The 19,921-nt window shown below is 42.2% G+C and overlaps 1 protein-coding gene across 1 annotated transcript in view; it reads left to right on the top strand.

Moving 5' to 3' along the window:
* The first annotated feature begins 1,210 nt into the window (after positions 1-1,210).
* The window catches only part of WNT11 (Wnt family member 11), a 61,783-nt gene continuing 43,072 nt past the window's right edge, over positions 1,211-19,921 (top strand). Inside the window, exons 1-2 of the mRNA XM_075266266.1 lie at positions 1,211-1,271; positions 19,081-19,269. Coding sequence (XP_075122367.1) covers positions 19,193-19,269 — 77 coding nt within the window. The 5' untranslated portion in view covers positions 1,211-1,271; positions 19,081-19,192. The remainder of the gene's footprint in view (positions 1,272-19,080; positions 19,270-19,921) is intronic.

The raw sequence follows: 19,921 nt of genomic DNA on the forward strand, positions 1-19,921 counted from the left end.
ATTATTATTATTATTATTATTATTATTATCCTCTTGCTCCTCCTGTTACTTTGTATACTGTTCTAGCTCCTCATTGTATCAGTAACACACAGTGCAGACTTGTTGCTCCCTCAGATTCTCTGTTGCACGTTGTTTTTGTTCTGTATCTGGCCCTGGTTTCTCCTTGTAATCCCTGTAGATGGATACAGAAGCCCTTCCTAATAATAATCAGTGTTACCTCCCTCTCCACCCTGCTGACCAGCAGCACATTGCATCTCCCCTGTCTCTGGCTGCAGCACATTGCATTTCCCCTGCCTGCAGCACATTGCATCTCCCCTGTCTCTGGCTGCAGCACATTGCATCTCCCCTGTCCCTGGCTGCAGCACATTGCATCTCCCCTGTCCCTGGCTGCAGCACATTGCATCTTTCTTCTCCCTGGCTGCAGCACATTGCATTCCCCCCCTCTACCTGGCTGCAGCACATTGCATCACCCCTGTCTCTGGCTGCAGCACATTGCATCTCCCCGGTCTCTGGCTGCAGCACATCGCATTCCCCCCCCCCTCTCCCTGGCTGCAGCATATTGCATCTCCCCGGTCTCTGGCTGCAGCACATTGCATTCCCCCCCTGTCCCTGGCTGCAGCACATTGCATCTCCCCTGTCCCTGGCTGCAGATGCAGGAGGTGCTGAGGAATCTGCACATTCACTGAATACATCAAACAGTCATTTGTAGCTGCAAATCCGGAGCCTTTGTTATGTTAATGCAGCCTGACATCACTCCTGTGATCAAAGCCAATGACAGAGCATATAAGCAGGTCCCTGCAGCCCTGAGCAGACTGGCCTGTAGCTGGCAGCAGTGTCCTCCAGGAGAGCAGCAGAGCTGGGACTAATAATCCTGCTGCTCCAGTACAGTACAGTGTGTATCTCTGCTAGTGCTGCCTCATCCTTGCTATCCCTGCCTGCACTTCTCTGCTCCTCCAGTGCAGGGCTCCAGTATAGTGTGTATCACTGCTGCACTGCTCTGCTCCTCCAGTACAGGACTCAGTGTGTACTGCCTGCACTGCTCAGGGCTCAGTGTGTATCCCTATTAGTGCTGCCTGCACTCTGCTCCTCCAGTACAGGGCTCAGTGTGTGCTGCTGCTGCTGCCTGTGGATCTACACTACACTGTCTACCATCACCACCACTAGCTGGACATACAGGACCTTGTGCAGTCTGTTAGTCTTGGAGGAGTCTTCCCTGGGATTCTCTGCTTTCCCTGCACAGGACACAGCTCTCTGGGGCTGCAGACATCATGGTGAGTGCCTCTGCTGCTGACACTTCACTCCGCCTGACTTGGGAAGAAGTTTTTGGAACTTTTTGTGCTGAGATGAGATAGTCGGGAGAGGAGACTGGAGGCTGAGGAGTAATGGCCAGAGACCTGGAGACGCAGAGACCTCAGAGAGCTGGGACTGAGAGGGGTCACTTATTATTATTATTATTATTATTATTATTATTCCTCCTACTATAGTCCCTGCAAGATGAGAGGAACCTGCAGCCTCCTCTACTGCCTAGAGATGTAGAAATTATCTCTCTCTCTCTCTCTATCTATCTCTCTATCCATTCTTCCCTCCACTATATCTCAGATTATGATGGATATTATTGATGGATTATCTATAACATTGGATTAGAGTTTTGTTGCTGGCACAGTTAGACTGTTATGATGTTGTGTGTTTTACATTAGATTATCTATCTATCTATCTATCTATCTATCTATCTATCTATCTATCCATTCTTTCCTCAAGCTTTATTATGATGGATATTATTGATGCATTATCAATAACATTGGATTAATGTTTTGTTGCTGGCACCCATGGACTATTAGCTAGAGTGTTGTGTGCTTTATATTAGATTATCTATCTATCTATCTATCTATCTATCTATCTATCTAGCTATCTATCTCCTATCTATCTATCTATCTATCTATCTCCTATCTATCTATCTATCTATCTATCTATCTTCTATCTATCTAGCTATCTCCTATCTATCTATCTATCTATCTATCTATCTATCTCCTATCTATCTATCTATCTATCTATCTATCTATCTATCTATCTATCTATCTATCTCCTATCTATCTATCTCTCTATCTATCATCTATCTATCTCCTATCTATCTATCTATCTATCTATCTATCTTCTATCTATCTATCTATCTATCTATCTATCATCTATCTATCTATCTATCTATCTATCTATCTAGCTATCTCCTATCTATCTATCTATCTATCTATCTATCTATCTATCTATCTATCTATCTATCTCCTATCTATCTATCTATCTATCTATCTATCTATCTATCTCCTATCTATCTATCTATCTATCTATCTATTTATTTCCTATCTATCTATCTATCTATCTATCTATCTATCTATCTCTATCCATCTACCCATCATATATCTTCCTCTGTTTCTTGTCTATTTATCGTATTGTTTTTTTCTATTGTCTATTAAGCTATATAAATATTAAAATCTTACTTTGATATAAATGTATCCATTAGTATGTACGTTTCTTTATCTAGATGATCGATAAATATGACTGATAAGAGGCTATTAACTAGTTATAAGAAATAGATATCGGAGTGGTAATTAAATAGATATTAGATAGATGTTAGATATAGATATATGAGATAGATAGATAGATAGATAGATAGATAGATAGATAGATAGACAAAGTACAGATTGATAGATATGTGATAGATAAAAGAGATAAATATGAGAAAGAAAGAAAGAAAGAAAGAAAGAAAGAAAGAAAGAAAGAAAGAAAGAAAAAGAGAAAGAAAGAAAGAAAAAAGAGAGAAAAAAGAAAGAAAAAAGATATGGTATAGATAAATAGGTATAAGTTAGATAGATATGAGAGATAGATAGGAGATAGATAGATAGATAGATAGATAGATAGGAGATAGATAGATAGATAGATAGATAGATAGATAGATAGATAGATAGGAGATAGATAGATAGATGATAGATAGATAGATAGATAGATAGATAGATAGATAGATAGATAGATAGGAGATAGATAGATAGATAGATAGATAGATAGATAGATAGATAGATAGGAGATAGATAGATAGATAGATAGATAGATAGGAGATAGATAGATAGATAGATAGATAGATAGAGGCTGTTGGTCAGAGGACAATGCAGGGTGCTGGGAATGATGGGTATATAATGGGTCTATACTGGGCCGGCAGTGAGAGTGATGGATACTTCTAGTGAGAATACAGAAGGGGGTGGAAATGGTGAAGAAGAGCAATAAAAGAGACTGGAGATAATGGGGCAGAACAATACGGAGGACAATGGCGGAGATGCCGGCGGGGTAATCATTACAGAGGGATCTGCTGGGAAACTGCTGCCACCCCCAAAACTGACAGCATGATGGACAGTGCTGCCTGGCTGACCAGTACATGGGCGGCAGCATTACAGGGTGCATGTCCTGTATACACTATATCTATATATATACACTATATTATGGTATACGCCGCTGTATCTAAGCCCACCGTGTGTGATACTGTCTGCTGTGCCAGTGTATCTAATCCTGATCGTGTGATGCTATAAGACCGTGTTTACACAGCAGAATTGTTGCTTGGATTTTGTTGCACGTTCCACATCACATCAGCGTCCTGCACCTGTAACCGGCATCTAATCCTATCCTGAGTTGTACAGTCTGCTGAGCTGTGTATCTAATCCTATCCTGTATGATATTGTCAGCAGAGCTGGTGTATCTAAGCCTATCCTGTGTGATATTGTCTGTCGAGCTGTGTATCTAAGCCTATCCTGTGTGATATTGTCTGTCGAGCTGTGTATCTAAGCCTATCCTGTGTGATATTGTCTGCCGAGCTGCTGTATCTAAGCCAATGATATGTAACAGTTTGCAGCCACTGTGTATCTGAGCCCTTCCTGTGTGATACTGTCTGCCAATACAATGTAGCTAAGCCATCAGGGCTTGTGTGATACCGTCTGCTGAGGCGGTGTATCTAAGTCTATCCTGTGTGATGCTATCTGCTGATCCGTGTATCTAAGCCTAGCATGTGATACCGTATGCTGATCAGCTGTATCTCATCCAATCATGTGTCACTGTTTGTTGAGCTGCTGTATCCAAGCAGAGAATGGGCGACACAGTCTGCTACACTGCTGTATCTAAACTTTCTTGCAGAGAATCAGTCTAACAATCCGAATCTTAAAGGGACATGCACACAATAATTTCCCTCATACTGAGATGACCCCTTGGAGGGGCCTGGGTATGAAGGAGGGTCTCTCCTATGGGGTGGGGGGGATTACCGCAGGTGTCAGATCTATTTTAATTACTTCATGTCCCGCTGCGGGGGGAGAGGTCACCCCGACATGGCTGCTCTGTTATTTCGTATAATTGATAATAAATGCCGCCATATTATTGTGCAGCCGCAATACAAGTGTGAACAGGGCGAGAGCTGGGGCTGGCACTGTACAGGATCAGATCACGTCTGTACAATCCGAGGATACGTCCGCCATCTTTAGAACCGCCAAACCTAACCCTGGTGTCGCTAAGGCAGTGTTCAATCCTATGTTGGTGTCTCCGCACCTGATCAGTTTTGGGATCCCTTTAGAATCAGTCATTAATTCATTCATCTCATTGTATTTATAAATCAGTCCCCCAGTGCGCGTTTGGAACATTTCCTCCGTGTACGGATCTGCCAAAAACAGACAAAATTTTTTTTGACAGACACCCATTGTCAGATAAGCGTTTTTGTCCATCTCTTTGACCTATCTGTTGTTTTTTTTTTAGTCAGATCTGTCACGGGCAGATACCAGGCGCAGATGTGAACATATTGTAACTCTATTGTGTGTGTTATGGCCTATACAGCTGCAATATGGCTTGGGATATTGGTATCACCGCTAGTGGCTGAGCACCCTGAAAGGGTTAATGAAAAAAAAAGGTAGTGAAAGGGTTGATGCCGACTTCCATGGGGGACTAAGGTAGTGAAAGGGTTAATCCTGGTGAACGAAAGTGGTGAAAAGCTTATGGTGAACTGAGGCAGTGAAAGGGTTAATTCCAGCTTCCCTAGACGTAAGAGTTGATGCCGCGCTCCCCGGGGGTTCAAGGTAGCGAATGGGTTAATGCCAGCCTCTCCTGGTTCACTAAGGTAGTGAAAGGGTTAATACTACAGTAGTGAATGGGTTGAGGCCATCTCTCCTGGTGGATTAAAGTTGTGAAGGGGTTAATTCCAATTTACCTACTGGACTAAAGTAGAGAAAGGGTTAATGCCAGGTCCATAAGATGTGGAGAAGTTTTTGCCACCGTGGAGGCAGTAAAGGGGTTAATGATGCCATCCAGAGATTTCTAAGGTGAATATGGGTTCAAAGTCATCTATGATGAAGGGTGGTGCAGGGGTTTATGGTAACGAAGGGTTAAGGCTTGTGAGCAGGTTGTTTGGGGCAGAGAAGGAGTTAATCTCTGTATCCCTCATTATTGAGTTCAGTGCAGGGGTTAATGTAGGCAACGCTGGGGTTTAGGGGGGGTAAAGAAGTTAATGCCAGCATCCCTGGTGATCTAGAGAAGTGAAGGGGTTAATACTAGTATCTCTGGCAATCTGTAGCCGTTAAGGGGTTAATACCAGTATCTCTGGTGATCTGGAGCAGTGAAGGGGTTAATACCAGTATCTCTGGTGATCTGGAGCAGTGAAGGGGTTAATACCAGTATCCCTGGTGCTCTGGAGCAGTGAAGGGGTTAATTCCAGTGTCTCTGGTGATCTGGAGCAGTGAAGGGGTTAATGTTAATATCCCCGGTGATCTGGAGCAGTGATGGGGTTAATTCCAGTATCTCTGGTGATCTGGAGCAGTGAAGGGGTTAATTCCAGTATCTCTGGTGATCTGGAGCAGTGAAGGGGTTAATGTCAATATCCCTGGTGGTCTGGAGAACTAATGGGGTTAATGTCAGTATCCCTGGTGATCTGGAGCAGTGAAGGGGTTAATTCCAGTATCTCTGGTGATCTAGAGCAGTGAAGGGGTTAATGTCAGTATCCCTGGTGATCTGGAGCAGTGAAGGGGTTAATTACAGTATCTCTGGTGATCTAGAGCAGTGAAGGGGTTAATGTCAATATCCCTGGTGATCTGGAGCAGTGAAGGGGTTAATTACAGTATCTCTGGTGATCTGGAGCAGTGAAGGGGTTAATACCAGTATCTCTGGTGATCTGGAGCAGTGAAGGGGTTAATGTCAGTATCCCTGGTGGTCTGGAGCAGTGAAGGGGTTAATGTCAGTATCTCTGGTGATGTGGAGCACTGAAGGGGTTAATGTCAGTATCCCTGGTGGTCTGGAGCAGTGACTAATGCATAGGGTCATGAAGGGGTTAATGCCACATACCTGGCCAAGCTGATCACTGATCCTTCAGCTTTCACCTGGGATTGTCGGGATCAGAGCAGGGACAGACAGGACAGGACAGACAGGACAGCACAACCTCAGCTCTGTGTCATCTGACATATTAGGCTCTGCTATTTCTGACAAGCTCAGCGTCACTACATGTCATCTGCACTGACTGGAGATAAACCTCTGACCAGTCCCCTATATACTTCTTATCCACTGTCTATGACACGCTGAGTGCTATACAACAATCTGAGCTCTGCTGCCTCTGACACATTCATTCTTCTGCATGTCAGTCACATGACCTTTATACGTACCAACTGGGCTCTGCTACACCTGACAACTCCCCTTATTACATCGCAGTAGTCGGCTCTTATAGTTCTGACCACATTTGTGTTGCAGCATCTGATATAATTATTATATTATAGAGCCGTCTCGGCTCTGCTGAATCTCTTTTCTATCTGACAATCTCAGCTCTTGGTGTGCAGCGTGTTAGATAATCCATGTGATGGGTCCGCAGCTGTCCAGCTCTGCCTAGTCCCCCAGGAGACGACTGTAAAAGTGACGGCCATTGTGAATAATAGATGGTATTTCCAATAACAACCAGCAGAACTATGAAGACAGCTCTGGAGGCATCTGCTACATCTACTGAAGGGGGCGCCACCAGTGTCCTGGCAGAAGCCACAAATCTAATTCATCTACAGAACTAATTGTTTAGAAATTATATAGCATGGGGATTTAGACAGCTGTATGGCAGTGTTATATCAGCACTTTAGTATTATTGGATTACTATATATTGGTATTACATGTACGTGAGCACTGTATGGTGGTTTTATTTGTCACTGTATGTTGGTGTTATGTGAACACTGTATGGTGGTGTTATCTGAGCAGTCTATGTTGTGTTATGCGAGCACTGTATGGTGGTATTATATTGTACTGTATGGTGATATTTGTCACTGTATGTTGGTATTATGTGAGCACTGTATGGTGGTATTTACTGTATGGTGGTATTATGTACTGTATGGAGGTATTTGTTACTGTATGGTGGTATTTGTTACTGTATGGTGGTATTTGTCACTGTATGGTGATATTTGTTACTGTATGGTGGTATTGTCACTGTATGTTGGTATTATGTGAGCACTGTATGGTGGTATTATTTACTGTATGGTGGTATTTGTTACTGTACGGTGGTATTTGTTACTGTATGGTGGTATTATGTGAGCACTGTATGGTGGTATTTGTTACTGTATGGTGGTTTTATTTGTCACTGTATGGTGGTATTATTGTCACTGTATGATGGTATTATGTGAGCACTGTATGGTGGTATTATTTTGTACTGTATGGTGGTATTTGTTACTGTATGGTGATATTTGTCACTGTATATCGGTATTATGTGAGCACTGTATGTTGGTATTATGTGAGCACTGTATGGTGGTATTATGTACTGTATGGTGGTATTATTGTCACTGTATGTTGGTATTATGTGAGCACTGTATGGTGGTATTATTTGGTTAATGTATATTGCTATTAGTTTTTTTTTAACTGTATGGCAGTATTATTTTGTCACTATATGTTGATGTTATGCTAGAACTGTATGGCATTATATTTACCTCTATACAGTCTATTGATATTGCAGAGTATGGCGGTCTTGGTAATAATGATATAGGCAGCTGTATGGCAGTGTTATCTTACCACTGTATTGCAGTATTTGGCAGCATACTGTACGGTACTTATATGGCACTGTATGGCTTGTTTATTGGACACCATTTATAGGCGGTGACTCCGGTGACTGGCCCTGATTTTATTGGAACACTGTCAGCGAATAGAAACATAAAGAGGTGGAGCATCGCAGAAAAGGGGTGTTTCTAAGTAGCTTGGGGGTGTTTCTAGGCCTGGTTAGGGCGGGGCTTAAGGCCAAATACAGGAAAGCAGGTGTTTATACTGTATGTACTAAAAGCAATGATAATAGTCCCATAAGGCAGGTGTGAAATGTGTCAGCGCGGGGTTGAATACTTGTGCACCGGTATTTGTATACTTTACTGTCACACCATGTGGGTTTAGAACACGATTAGTATAAGGGTAAGGCGGAGGGCCCATACATGTAACACAGACAATTAAATACATGTAATACAGACAATTACATACATGTAACACAGACGATTACCTATGTGTACATGTCCATCCCTGGAGTGATGACATTTTCTGCAAGTAACCAATCAGATGTCTTGTTTTTTTCTTCCCCTGTGCTGATTGGCTGGTCATTCACTTGGCCTCCCTCTGATAACACTGAGTGTCAGCACAGGAGCAGGAAGTGTTGTCATAGGGAGAGACCATCTGAAAGTTCCCCTATAAAGTTTTGCCCTGCTCTCCATGTACTGACTTTCTGCAGTTAAATCCGAATTTCACCACATGTAACAAGCCCAGATCTTTTCATCCTATAATACAGGTCGCTCCACCGATTCTAGCGCAGTTGAAATTTTTTCTCTAGCCCTCACCATTCCCGAGAAATCAGTGCAGATAGTTTGATGTCTGATATGATAACTAGACTCCCTAATGTCCAGTGGGTGGTGTGAGGCAGGGGCAGGGAATAGGAGCCACGCCCCCTTTTCTACCTGACACCATCCACTGGACATTAGGGAGTCTAGTTCACATATCAGACACCAAAACTAACAGCACAGATTGCTCGGGAATGGTGAGGAAAAATTCCAACTGTGCTGGAATCACTGGAGTGGCGGCTATTAATGGATTGGGTTGATGAATCAAGCAGAGCTGCACTGTAAAGCATAGAGCAAAGACAGGACAGCAGTATGAGCCTCTGCTGAGACAGGAGGTGGATTTCTGACTACCCCAGACTGACAATGCAATGAAGAGGCAGTCACTGATCGTAACTGTGCAGCTTACAGTGCAGCAAAGGTGTAGTCCCTGATGAAAGCTGAGGCACTATGGAGCAGAGCTGCAGTGTAAAGCATGGAGAAGGACTGAGTAGAAAGTCTAAGAACCTAAACAAATCTGTATTAAGTTCTGTTCAGAAAACTATAGGCCATTACAGTGTATCAGTGAAGGTGTTCCTGAACAAAGGAGAGATTTGTGCTCCTATAATAGTGCTCATATAGGTTGTCACCCAGCTTTCCCAGAAGCAGATATAACTAATAAATAGATTAAATCATGGTAAGTGGAGCAAATCTTTCACTGTTTCTGAGCACAGTGGGTGACTATATAAGTCCGCCCGGAACACATGGGGCACTGTCTGCAGCCGCAGCCCCTGCTCGTGTGGGTATTTATTTGAGTAGTGCCTGGCTGTTGATAGAACCGCAGGGGAGACGGATGGAGGTTGTCTACCGTACATGCCTGAGACGTCTTCTGACGTGGAGTCCTGTCATACTCCACTCAGCTGGGTGACAACCAGACAATACAGCAGCCATGGAGGTTGTCAGTCAGTTCTCTGCATTATGTATATACCTACATTGACATGAGGATCTAAATTCCTCCTCCATCTGCGTTCTCTACGTGGCGATGCTTGTGTGTCAGTGTACACTGCAGTTCTTGTATTTTATTCGTAAACACAAACATAGCTATAGATGCCTTCAAATGCTGCAGTGCTTGGTGGGCACAGAGAAAAGTCAATATAATGCATATTCCCTGCAATTTAAGGGGTGAGGGGTTACCAGGTTCTAAAAACAACAAAGAGCCCCCTTTAAGTGCAGGTTTGTAGGATCAAAGGGCTTCATGTCCTACTGTGTTATTTGGTGGGATGTTGGGTGGGCCAGTGCACAGAGGAGACCTCTGATGCCCCTTTATAGTGGATGGAGGTCATTTGTAGGGATCCACCTTAAATCTCTTCTTAAAGGCACGGTAGGAGATGTACAATCTGCCTGAGGCCTCAGATGGGAACATTTATTAACCCTACAGGTACAAGGCCTGAGCAAACAGTCAGATAACCTCAAAGGCCCCGGGGGTCATGTATACAACCTGCGCCTACCCCAGCGCTTATCAAACTACAACTCCCAGCATGCCCTGAAAGACTCTGACTCCTACTCACTGACTCAAAGCTGCCCCGAAGAAGAGATGGCAGCGCCTGAACTGTCATCTCAATAGAAACCATGTAGCAGTACCATGTATGGACACTATATAGTAGTATTATGTACTGTATATAGTCACTATATAGTGGTATTATGTACTGTATATAGTCACTATATAGTGGTATTATGTACTATATATAGTCACTATATGGCAGTATTATGTAATGTATATAATCACTATACGGTGGTATGTATTGAATATACTCACAATGTGGTGGTATTATGTACTGTATATAGTCACTATATAGTGGTATTATGTACTGTATGTAGTCACTATATCGTGTTGTGTACTGTATTTAATACCGATATTGCAGTATAGTGTATTGTATATAAGCACTATATGGTGGTATGTATTGAACATACAGTCCTATGAAAAAGTTTGGGCACCCCTATTAATCTTAATCATTTTTAGTTCTAAATATTTTGGTGTTTGCAACAGCCATTTCAGTTTGATATATCTAATAACTGATGGACACAGTAATATTTCAGGATTGAAATGAGGTTTATTGTACTAACAGAAAATGCGCAATATGCATTAAACCAAAATTTGACCGGTGCAAAAGTATGGGCACCCTTATCATTTTATTGATTTGAATTCCCCTAACTACTTTTTACTGACTTACTGAAGCACAAAATTGGTTTTGTAACCTCAGTGAGCTTTGAACTTCATAGCCAGATGTATCCAATCATAAGAAAAGGTATTTAAGGTGGCCAATTGCAAGTTGTTCTACTATTTGAATCTCCTCTGAAGAGTGGCATCATGGGCTACTCAAAACAACTCTCAAATGATCTGAAAACAAAGATTGTTCAACATAGTTGTTCAGGGGAAGGATACAAAAAGCTGTCTCAGAGATTTAACCTGTCAGTTTCCACTGTGAGGAACATAGTAAGGAAATGGAAGAGCACAGGGACAGTTCTTGTTAAGCCCAGAAGTGGCAGGCCAAGAAAAATATCAGAAAGGCAGAGAAGAAGAATGGTGAGAACAGTCAAGGACAATCCACAGACCACCTCCAAAGAGCTGCAGCATCATCTTGCTGCAGATGGTGTCACTGTGCATCGGTCAACTATACAGCGCACTTTGCACAAATAGAAGCTGTATGGGAGAGTGATGAGAAAGAAGCCGTTTCTGCACGTACGCCACAAATAGAGTTGCCTGAGGTATGAAAAAGCACATTTGGACAAGGCAGCTTCATTTTGGAAACAAAAATTGAGTTGTTTGGTTATAAAAAAAAGGTGTTATGCATGGCGTCCAAAAAGAAACAGCATTCCAAGAAAAAACCATGCTACCTACTGTAAAATTTGGTGGAGGTTCCATCATGCTTTGGGGCTGTGTGGCCAATGCCGGCATCGGGAATCTTGTTAAAGTTGAGGGTCGCATGGATTCCACTCAGTATCAGCAGATTCTTGAGAATAATGTTCAAGAATCAGTGACGAAGTTGAAGTTACGCCGGGGATGGATATTTCAGCAAGACAATGATCCAAAACACCGCTCCAAATCCTCAGGCATTCATGCAGAGGAACAATTACAATGTTCTGGAATGGCCATCCCAGTCCCCAGACCTGAATATCATTGAACATCTGTGGGATGATTGGAAGCGGGCTGTCCATGCTCGGCGACCATCTAACTTAACTGAACTTGAATTGTTTGTCCAAAATACCTTTATCCAGGATCCAGGAACTGATTAAAAGCTACAGGAAGCGACTAGAGGCTGTTATCTTTGCAAAAGGAGGATCTACTAAATATTAATGTCACTTTTCTGTTGAGGTGCCCATACTTTTGCACCGGTCAAATTTTGGTTTAATGCATATTGCACATTTTCTGTTAGTACAATAAACCTCATTTCAATCCTGAAATATTACTGTGTCCATCATTTATTAGATATATCAAACTGAAATGGCTGTTATAAACACCAAAATATTTAGAACTAAAAATGATTAAGATTAATAGGGGTGCCCAAACTTTTTCATAGGACTGTATAATGTGGTGGAATTGTGTACTGTATATAATCACTATATAGCAAAACTACATACTGTATTAATTGCTTTATAGTGGTATGTACCATATTTGGTGACTGTCAGTATTATGTACTGTATATAGTTACTATATGGCAGTATTCTGTCAGTGGGTCTGTTATTTAGCACTGTATGGGGATGTTATATGTGATATGCTGCTATTATGTAGGTATTGAAGGAACATATTATGTGGTCTTAGTATGTTGATTTATGGCACTGATGTTATTTAAGTACATTATGGCAGTGTTATGTAATTATATAGTCACTGTATGGCAGTGTTATGTATTTATATTGTCACCTTATGGCAGTATTATTTTGTTAGATAGTAATTGCATGGCAGTATTATTTTGTTAGATAGTAATTGTATGGCGGTATTATGTAGTTATGTAGTCACCTTATGGCAGTATTATTTTTGTGATATATATTAATTGTATGGCAGTATTATTTTTTTATATAGTCACTGTATGGCAGTATTATGTAGTCACTGTATGGCAGTATTATGTAGTCACTGTACGGCAGTATTAAATGTTCAATGTAAGGCTCTATGATATAGTATAGACAATCTGCAGTGGTATGGTGGTATTATATAAGTACAGTATGGCGCTGTCTTGATTTCACTGTGTCACAGTGTGAGTGCATTTAGGCCTATGTGATGCTGCCTGCTGAGATGCTGTATCTAAGCCTATCACACATGATACTGTTCACTGAGCTGCTGTATCTAAGCCTGCCGTGTAAATCTATGCCTAGTTATTCATGCAGAGAAACAACACGACAGGTGTAGCAAGGCTGAATTTGTCAATGTAACACATAAACTATTATAATATAGTAGACTTACCTGCAGTCCCATGTAAAACCATAGATAACACAGGGCAGCGCCATCTTACATTACCAAACATGAGCTGCTGCATCTCTGCAGAGTATATCGGTTACATAGTGCCATAGCTAGAGGTGTGGCTGATCCTGGTACTGCAGCAGTATCAGGCCCAGGTCATACACTACTGTCCCGTCCTAGGGTCATAAAAGGGTTAATACAGGTCACCTGCCCCTCACCCCCGGCTTGGTCTCACTTTTGCACCCACAAGGATATTTCACAATAGAGAAATGACAACAATCCGCCCCCCACAATGGCGCAGGAGAGAACTTTCTGCGGTTCACTTTGCGAGTTGTTTTAAGATATTAGGAAAACATCTAAAAATAACCGGACAGATCGCCAAGAACGTCCGAAAGATAAATGATGAAGGCGAGAAGACATTCCGACAATGCGAGCAAACCAAGAAATGGAAGAAACAGGAAGGTGCACGGCCAAGCCAGACAATGTCTAAAAAGTATGTGCCCCCCCCTCGGCTAATGTCATTGTAAATCTCATAACAGATTCTACCCAACTTTTCTAAAATCCCAAACAACAAATCTGCTCAGTAAGGCAAAGTTATCCATCTATCTTCCAGAAAATGATTGCAATCACAAATTCTTTGGTATTATCTTCGTTTAATTTGTCTTCAATGGAAAACCACAAAAAGAATTGTCAAAAAGCCAAGTTGGATATAATTCCACACCAAACATGAAAAGGGGGTGGACAAAAGTATTGGCACTGTTTGAAAAATCATGTGATGCTTCTCTAATTTGTGTAATTAACAGCACCTGTTACTTACCTGAGGCACCTAACAGGTGGTGGTAATAACTAAATCACACTTGCAGCCAGTTGAAATGGATTAAAGTTGACTCCACCTCTGTCCTGTGTCCTTGTGTGACCACATTGAGCATGGAGAAAAGAAAGAAGACCAAAGAACTGTCTGAGGACTTGAGAAGCAAAATTGTGAGGAAGCATGAGCAATCTCAAGGCTACAAGTCCATCTCCAAAGCCCTGAATGTTCCTGTGTCTACCGTGCGCAGTGTCAGTAAGAAGTGTAAAGCCCATGGCCCTGTGGCTAACCTCCCTAGATGTGGACGCAAAAGAAACATTGACGAGAGATTTCACCGCAAGATTGTGCGGATGGCGGATAAAGAACCTCGACTAACATCCAAACAAGTCCAAGCTGCCCTGCAGTCCGAGGGTACAACAGTGTCACCCCGTACTATCCAGTGTCAGCGTCTGAATGAGAAGGGACTGTATGGTAGGAGACCCAGGAAGACCCCACTTCTTACCCAGAGACATAAGCCAGGCTGGAGTTTGCCAAAACTTACCTGAGAAAGCCAAAACCGTTCTGGAAGAATGTTCTCTGGTCAGAGGAGACAAAAGTAGGAAAAGGCCTCAACATAGAGTTTACAGGAAAAAAAGAGGCCTTCAAAGAGAAGAAGACGCCCCCTACGGTCAGACATGGCGGAGGTCCCTGATGGTTTGGGGTTGCTTTGCTGCCTCTGGCACTGGACTGCTTGACCGTGTGCATGGCATTATGAAGTCTGAAGACGACCAACACATTGTGCAGCATCATGTAGGGCCCAGTGTGAGAAAGCGGGGTCTCCCTCAGAGGTCAGGGCTCTTCCAGCAGGACAAGGACCCAAAACACACTTCAGGTCAGCACTAGAAAATGGTGGTGAGAGAAAGCCCTGGAGACTTGTAAAGTGGCAGCAATGAGTCCAGCCCTGAATCCCATAGAACACCTGTGGGGGAGGGGGAGAGATCTCTTGGTGGCAGTTTGGAGAAGGCCCCTTCACATCTCAGGGGGGACCTGGAGCAGTTTGTAATATTGTTTGGGGGCCACTGTGGAGCACAAAATACTAACATTGCTTACATACCAGGTGCGCATTCTCTGTATTCTTGATAACTGCAGTTGTGGGTACCGTGTTTCCCCGGAAATAAGACAGTGTCTTATATTAAATCTTGGTCCTAAAGATATGCTATGTCTTATTTTTAGGGGATGTCTTATTTTATTTTTGTGTGTTGCTGCCACCACTGCGCTGCACTGCGCTGTGCTTGCTGCGCAAAGACTGTATGAAGAAAACCATTGCAGCCGGCTGAACGCTGTGTACAGGAAAGCCAGCCGCTGCTGTGATGCCGTACTTTTACTCTCAGTTCATACTACTGGTACAGCAGTAGGAACAGTAGATACAACGTATCCCAGCGGCATCAGCAGCCAGCATACCTGTGCACACAGAGCACTGCACACAGCATTCAGCCGGCTGCAATGATTTTCTTCATACAATCTTCGTGCAGAAAGATTATTATTATTGGGGGGATGTCTTACTTTTGGGGCATGCCTTGGGCATTGGGTCAATTCAACAAAACCTCTGCTATGTCTTACTTTTGGGGGGGTGACTTATTTTCGGGGAAACAGGGTATTACAGCTTTATCCCTTTCAAGTATCTGAGAGATCACTTCAGCACCTGTAACCGCAAGAATTCGCTCTAGGAAGGGAGTAGGGGGCTCCGGCCAAATTTTTCATCTGGGCCCACAAGACTTTAGTTATGCCACTGCTCATATCTTTTATCTATCTCCTATCTATCTATCTATCTATCTATCTCCTATCTATCTATTTATCTATCTCCTATCTATCTATCTATCTATCTATCTATCTCATATCTATCTATCTATCTATCTATCTATCTATCTATCTATCTATTATCTATCTATCTATCTATCTATCTCCTACCTATCTATCTATCTATCTATCTATCTATCTATCTATCTATCTATCATCATTTTATATACACAGTTTAGTATTTTCTATCTGAATACATCCATATTCCTGTGCTGGTTTATTATTAATATATTGTACAATATCTTCAGCCTCGTTTTTCTAATACAGACCACCCTACCCCTTCTATGGACATTACAGTAAATTATAACATTTTGCCTTCCTGCAGTCACCACTGGGGGGGTCAGGAGCTAATTGTATACAGGTTATAGTAATATAGTGCAGAAAGCTCCTGAGCTCCCTCTAGTGGTAGCTGCAGACAGTGGGATTTTTATTGGTGTTGTGTGTGTGTGTGTGTGTGTGGGGGGGGGGTTAAATCCCTTTTTTAAAAAAATTAAACAATCCCCAAAGGAATGTAAGTGTGAACTTTACCATAATGAGGTCTAGAGGGAGGGATCTATCTGCTTGGCCTTGTATGTTTGTGTACCGGAGTAAGAACATAAATGAGGCGAAGAGAGAAGAGAAATTACCATCACCTGATACATCCCTATGTATTTTATCATCTGTGGGGGAGAGAGGACCCAAAATACTGAGCGGGTGTATGATGCGGAGGAGGGGGCACTGCACACCGTGCCCTCATTTCCACTGTATTTACAATCACTCACAATGTGGTGGGATCGAGGGCCGAGGTTTTCCATTTGATTTGTGTTTCCCTGGCATGCAAAGCCGTATATAAGAAAAATAAACAGATCTGTGAACCCGACCATATGTAGAGTAATCAGAGTAATGTAAGCCATACCATGTCCTTATAGGAAGGGGAACGTCCTAAAAGGAGGCACAGAATGTATATGGCTTCAGTTATGGGGATTATATATAGGATTACAGTATTCTGCATACAAGTGGAATCAATAAAACTAAGCTGCATCCTGTATTATACCACAGAGCTGCGCTCACTATTCTGCTGGTGCAGTCACTGTGTACATACATTACATTACTTATCCTGTATTATACTCCAGAGCTGCGCTCACTATTCTGCTGGTACAGTCACTGTGTACATACATTACATTACTTATCCTGTATTATACTCCAGAGCTGCGCTCACTATTCTGCTGGTACAGTCACTGTGTACATACATTACATTACTTATCCTGTAGTATACTCCAGAGCTGCGCTCACTATTCTGCTGGTGCAGTCACTGTGTACATACATTACATTACTTATCCTGTATTATACTCCAGAGCTGCGCTCACTATTCTGCTGGTACAGTCACTGTGTACATACATTACATTACTTATCCTGTATTATACTCCAGAGCTGCGCTCACTATTCTGCTGGTATAGTCACTGTGTACATACATTACATTACTTATCCTGTATTATACTCCAGAGCTGCGCTGACTATTCTGCTGGTACAGTCACTGTGTACACACATTACATTACTCATCCTGTATTAAACTCCAGAGCTGCGCTCACTATTCTGCTGGTACAGTCACTGTGTATATACATTACATTATTTATCCTGTATTATACTCCAGAGCTGCGCTCACTATTCTGCTGGTACAGTCACTGTGTACATACATTACATTACTTATCCTGTATTATACTCCAGAGCTGCGCTCACTATTCTGCTGGTACAGTCACTGTGTACATACGTTACATTACTTATCCTGTATTCTACTCCAGAGCTGCGCTCACTATTCTGCTGGTACAGTCACTGTGTACATACGTTACATTATTTATCCTGTATTATACTCCAGAGCTGCGCTCACTATTCTGCTGGTACAGTCACTGTGTACATACGTTACATTAATTATCCTGTATTATACTCCAGAGCTGCGCTCACTATTCTGCTGGTACAGTCACTGTGTATATACATTACATTACTTATCCTGTAGTATACTCCAGAGCTGCGCTCACTATTCTGCTGGTGCAGTCACTGTGTACATACATTACATTACTTATCCTGTATTATACTCCAGAGCTGCGCTCACTATTCTGCTGGTACAGTCACTGTGTACATACATTACATTACTTATCCTGTATTATACTCCAGAGCTGCGCTCACTATTCTGCTGGTACAGTCACTGTGTACATACATTACATTACTTATCCTGTATTATACTCCAGAGCTGCGCTCACTATTCTGCTGGTACAGTCACTGTGTACATACATTACATTACTTATCCTGTATTATACTCCAGAGCTGCGCTCACTATTCTGCTGGTACAGTCACTGTGTACATACATTACATTACTTATCCTGTATTATACTCCAGAGCTTCGCTGACTATTCTGCTGGTACAGTCACTGTGTACACACATTACATTACTCATCCTGTATTAAACTCCAGAGCTGCGCTCACTATTCTGCTGGTACAGTCACTGTGTATATACATTACATTATTTATCCTGTATTATACTCCAGAGCTGCGCTCACTATTCTGCTGGTACAGTCACTGTGTACATACATTACATTAATTATCCTGTATTATACTCCAGAGCTGCGCTCACTATTCTGCTGGTACAGTCACTGTGTACATACATTACATTACTTATCCTGTACTGATCCTGAGTTACGTCCTGTATTATACTCCAGAGCTGTGCTCACTATTCTGCTGTGGTGTCACTTCTGTGGCCTTCAGAGCTGAAATCCCTGCATGTCCTATTTTGTTGTTGTCTGCTCAGAGCTGGTTTTGGTGTTATGAATTCTGCAATGTTTTGTACCCCATAATACACTATCAGTTTCTTTGCTTTATAAAAGCTGAGCCAGTTGTCATTCTTAGAAACAAGATTTCTGTTTCCAGTAGCAATTATCAGAATTATGACTGCAGCTCTGAGGTATCACCCGGATTGACCTTGGGGTGTAGAGTTTACTTTCTCCCTCCCATACTTCATGCTTTTCTAGCGCTACAGGTCAGGTTACAGGACCTATGGACTATCCTACAGGATTGAGGACCTTTGGCTCCTCCTACAGCCACGCCCCTGCTTAAATCTAATAGTCCATTGGCATTATATTTGTGATGATACCTGACCCTTGTATATTTATGATTAACGCCCTGTTTCTTTCATAGGTTCCTCCCTTGATGACGACGGCCTAACATTGACACCTCGGTGGCATTTCTGGAGACACCAACCTCGGACCTTCTTTATTTTCCTGCTTTTGGATTTTTGTTGCTCTTTAAAATGAAGATTCATTTTTTCGTGGGGACGATATTAACCTTCATACTTCATACAAGGATTTGCCAGAGCATCAAATGGCTGTAAGTACCGCAGGGTCGGGGTCACCCACTTGTAAAGAGAGCCCATAACAGTGACACCTATAGGTGAACTAAGTTACTACGGGATGTACTGGAAAGAATTACTGAAAAGGACTATCCTATGAAGAGTGAGGGTCTAACCTCTGGGGACCTCCTGATTCCGAGGATGGGGATAGACATTAGTCCATCCTCCCCATTGTCCCATCCCTTTGTGTATGTATACATGGCAGTTGTGCATAGTGTGAAGAAGTACTGTTATGATTGGAGTACGGTATTATTTCTGCATAACGGTGGTGGTATTATTACTGCATAACAGTGGCGGTATTATTTATGCATAACCATGGCGATATTATTTCTGCATAATGCTAGCGGCATTATTTCTGTATAATAGTGGTGGTATTATTTCTGCATAACAGTGGCGGTATCATTTCTGCATAACCATGGTGGTATTATTTTTCCATAACGCTAGCGGTATTGTTTCTGTATCATAGTGGCGATATTATTTCTGTATAATAGTGGTGGTATTATTTCTGTATAATAGTGGCGGTATTGTTTCTGTATAATAGTGGCGGTATTATTTCTGTATAATAGTGGCGGTATTGTTTCTGTATAATAGTGGCGGTATTATTTCTGCATAACAATGGCGGTATTGTTA

The sequence above is a fragment of the Leptodactylus fuscus genome, chromosome 2 (genome assembly GCF_031893055.1).
Source record: "Leptodactylus fuscus isolate aLepFus1 chromosome 2, aLepFus1.hap2, whole genome shotgun sequence".
Classification (NCBI taxonomy): domain Eukaryota; kingdom Metazoa; phylum Chordata; class Amphibia; order Anura; family Leptodactylidae; genus Leptodactylus; species Leptodactylus fuscus.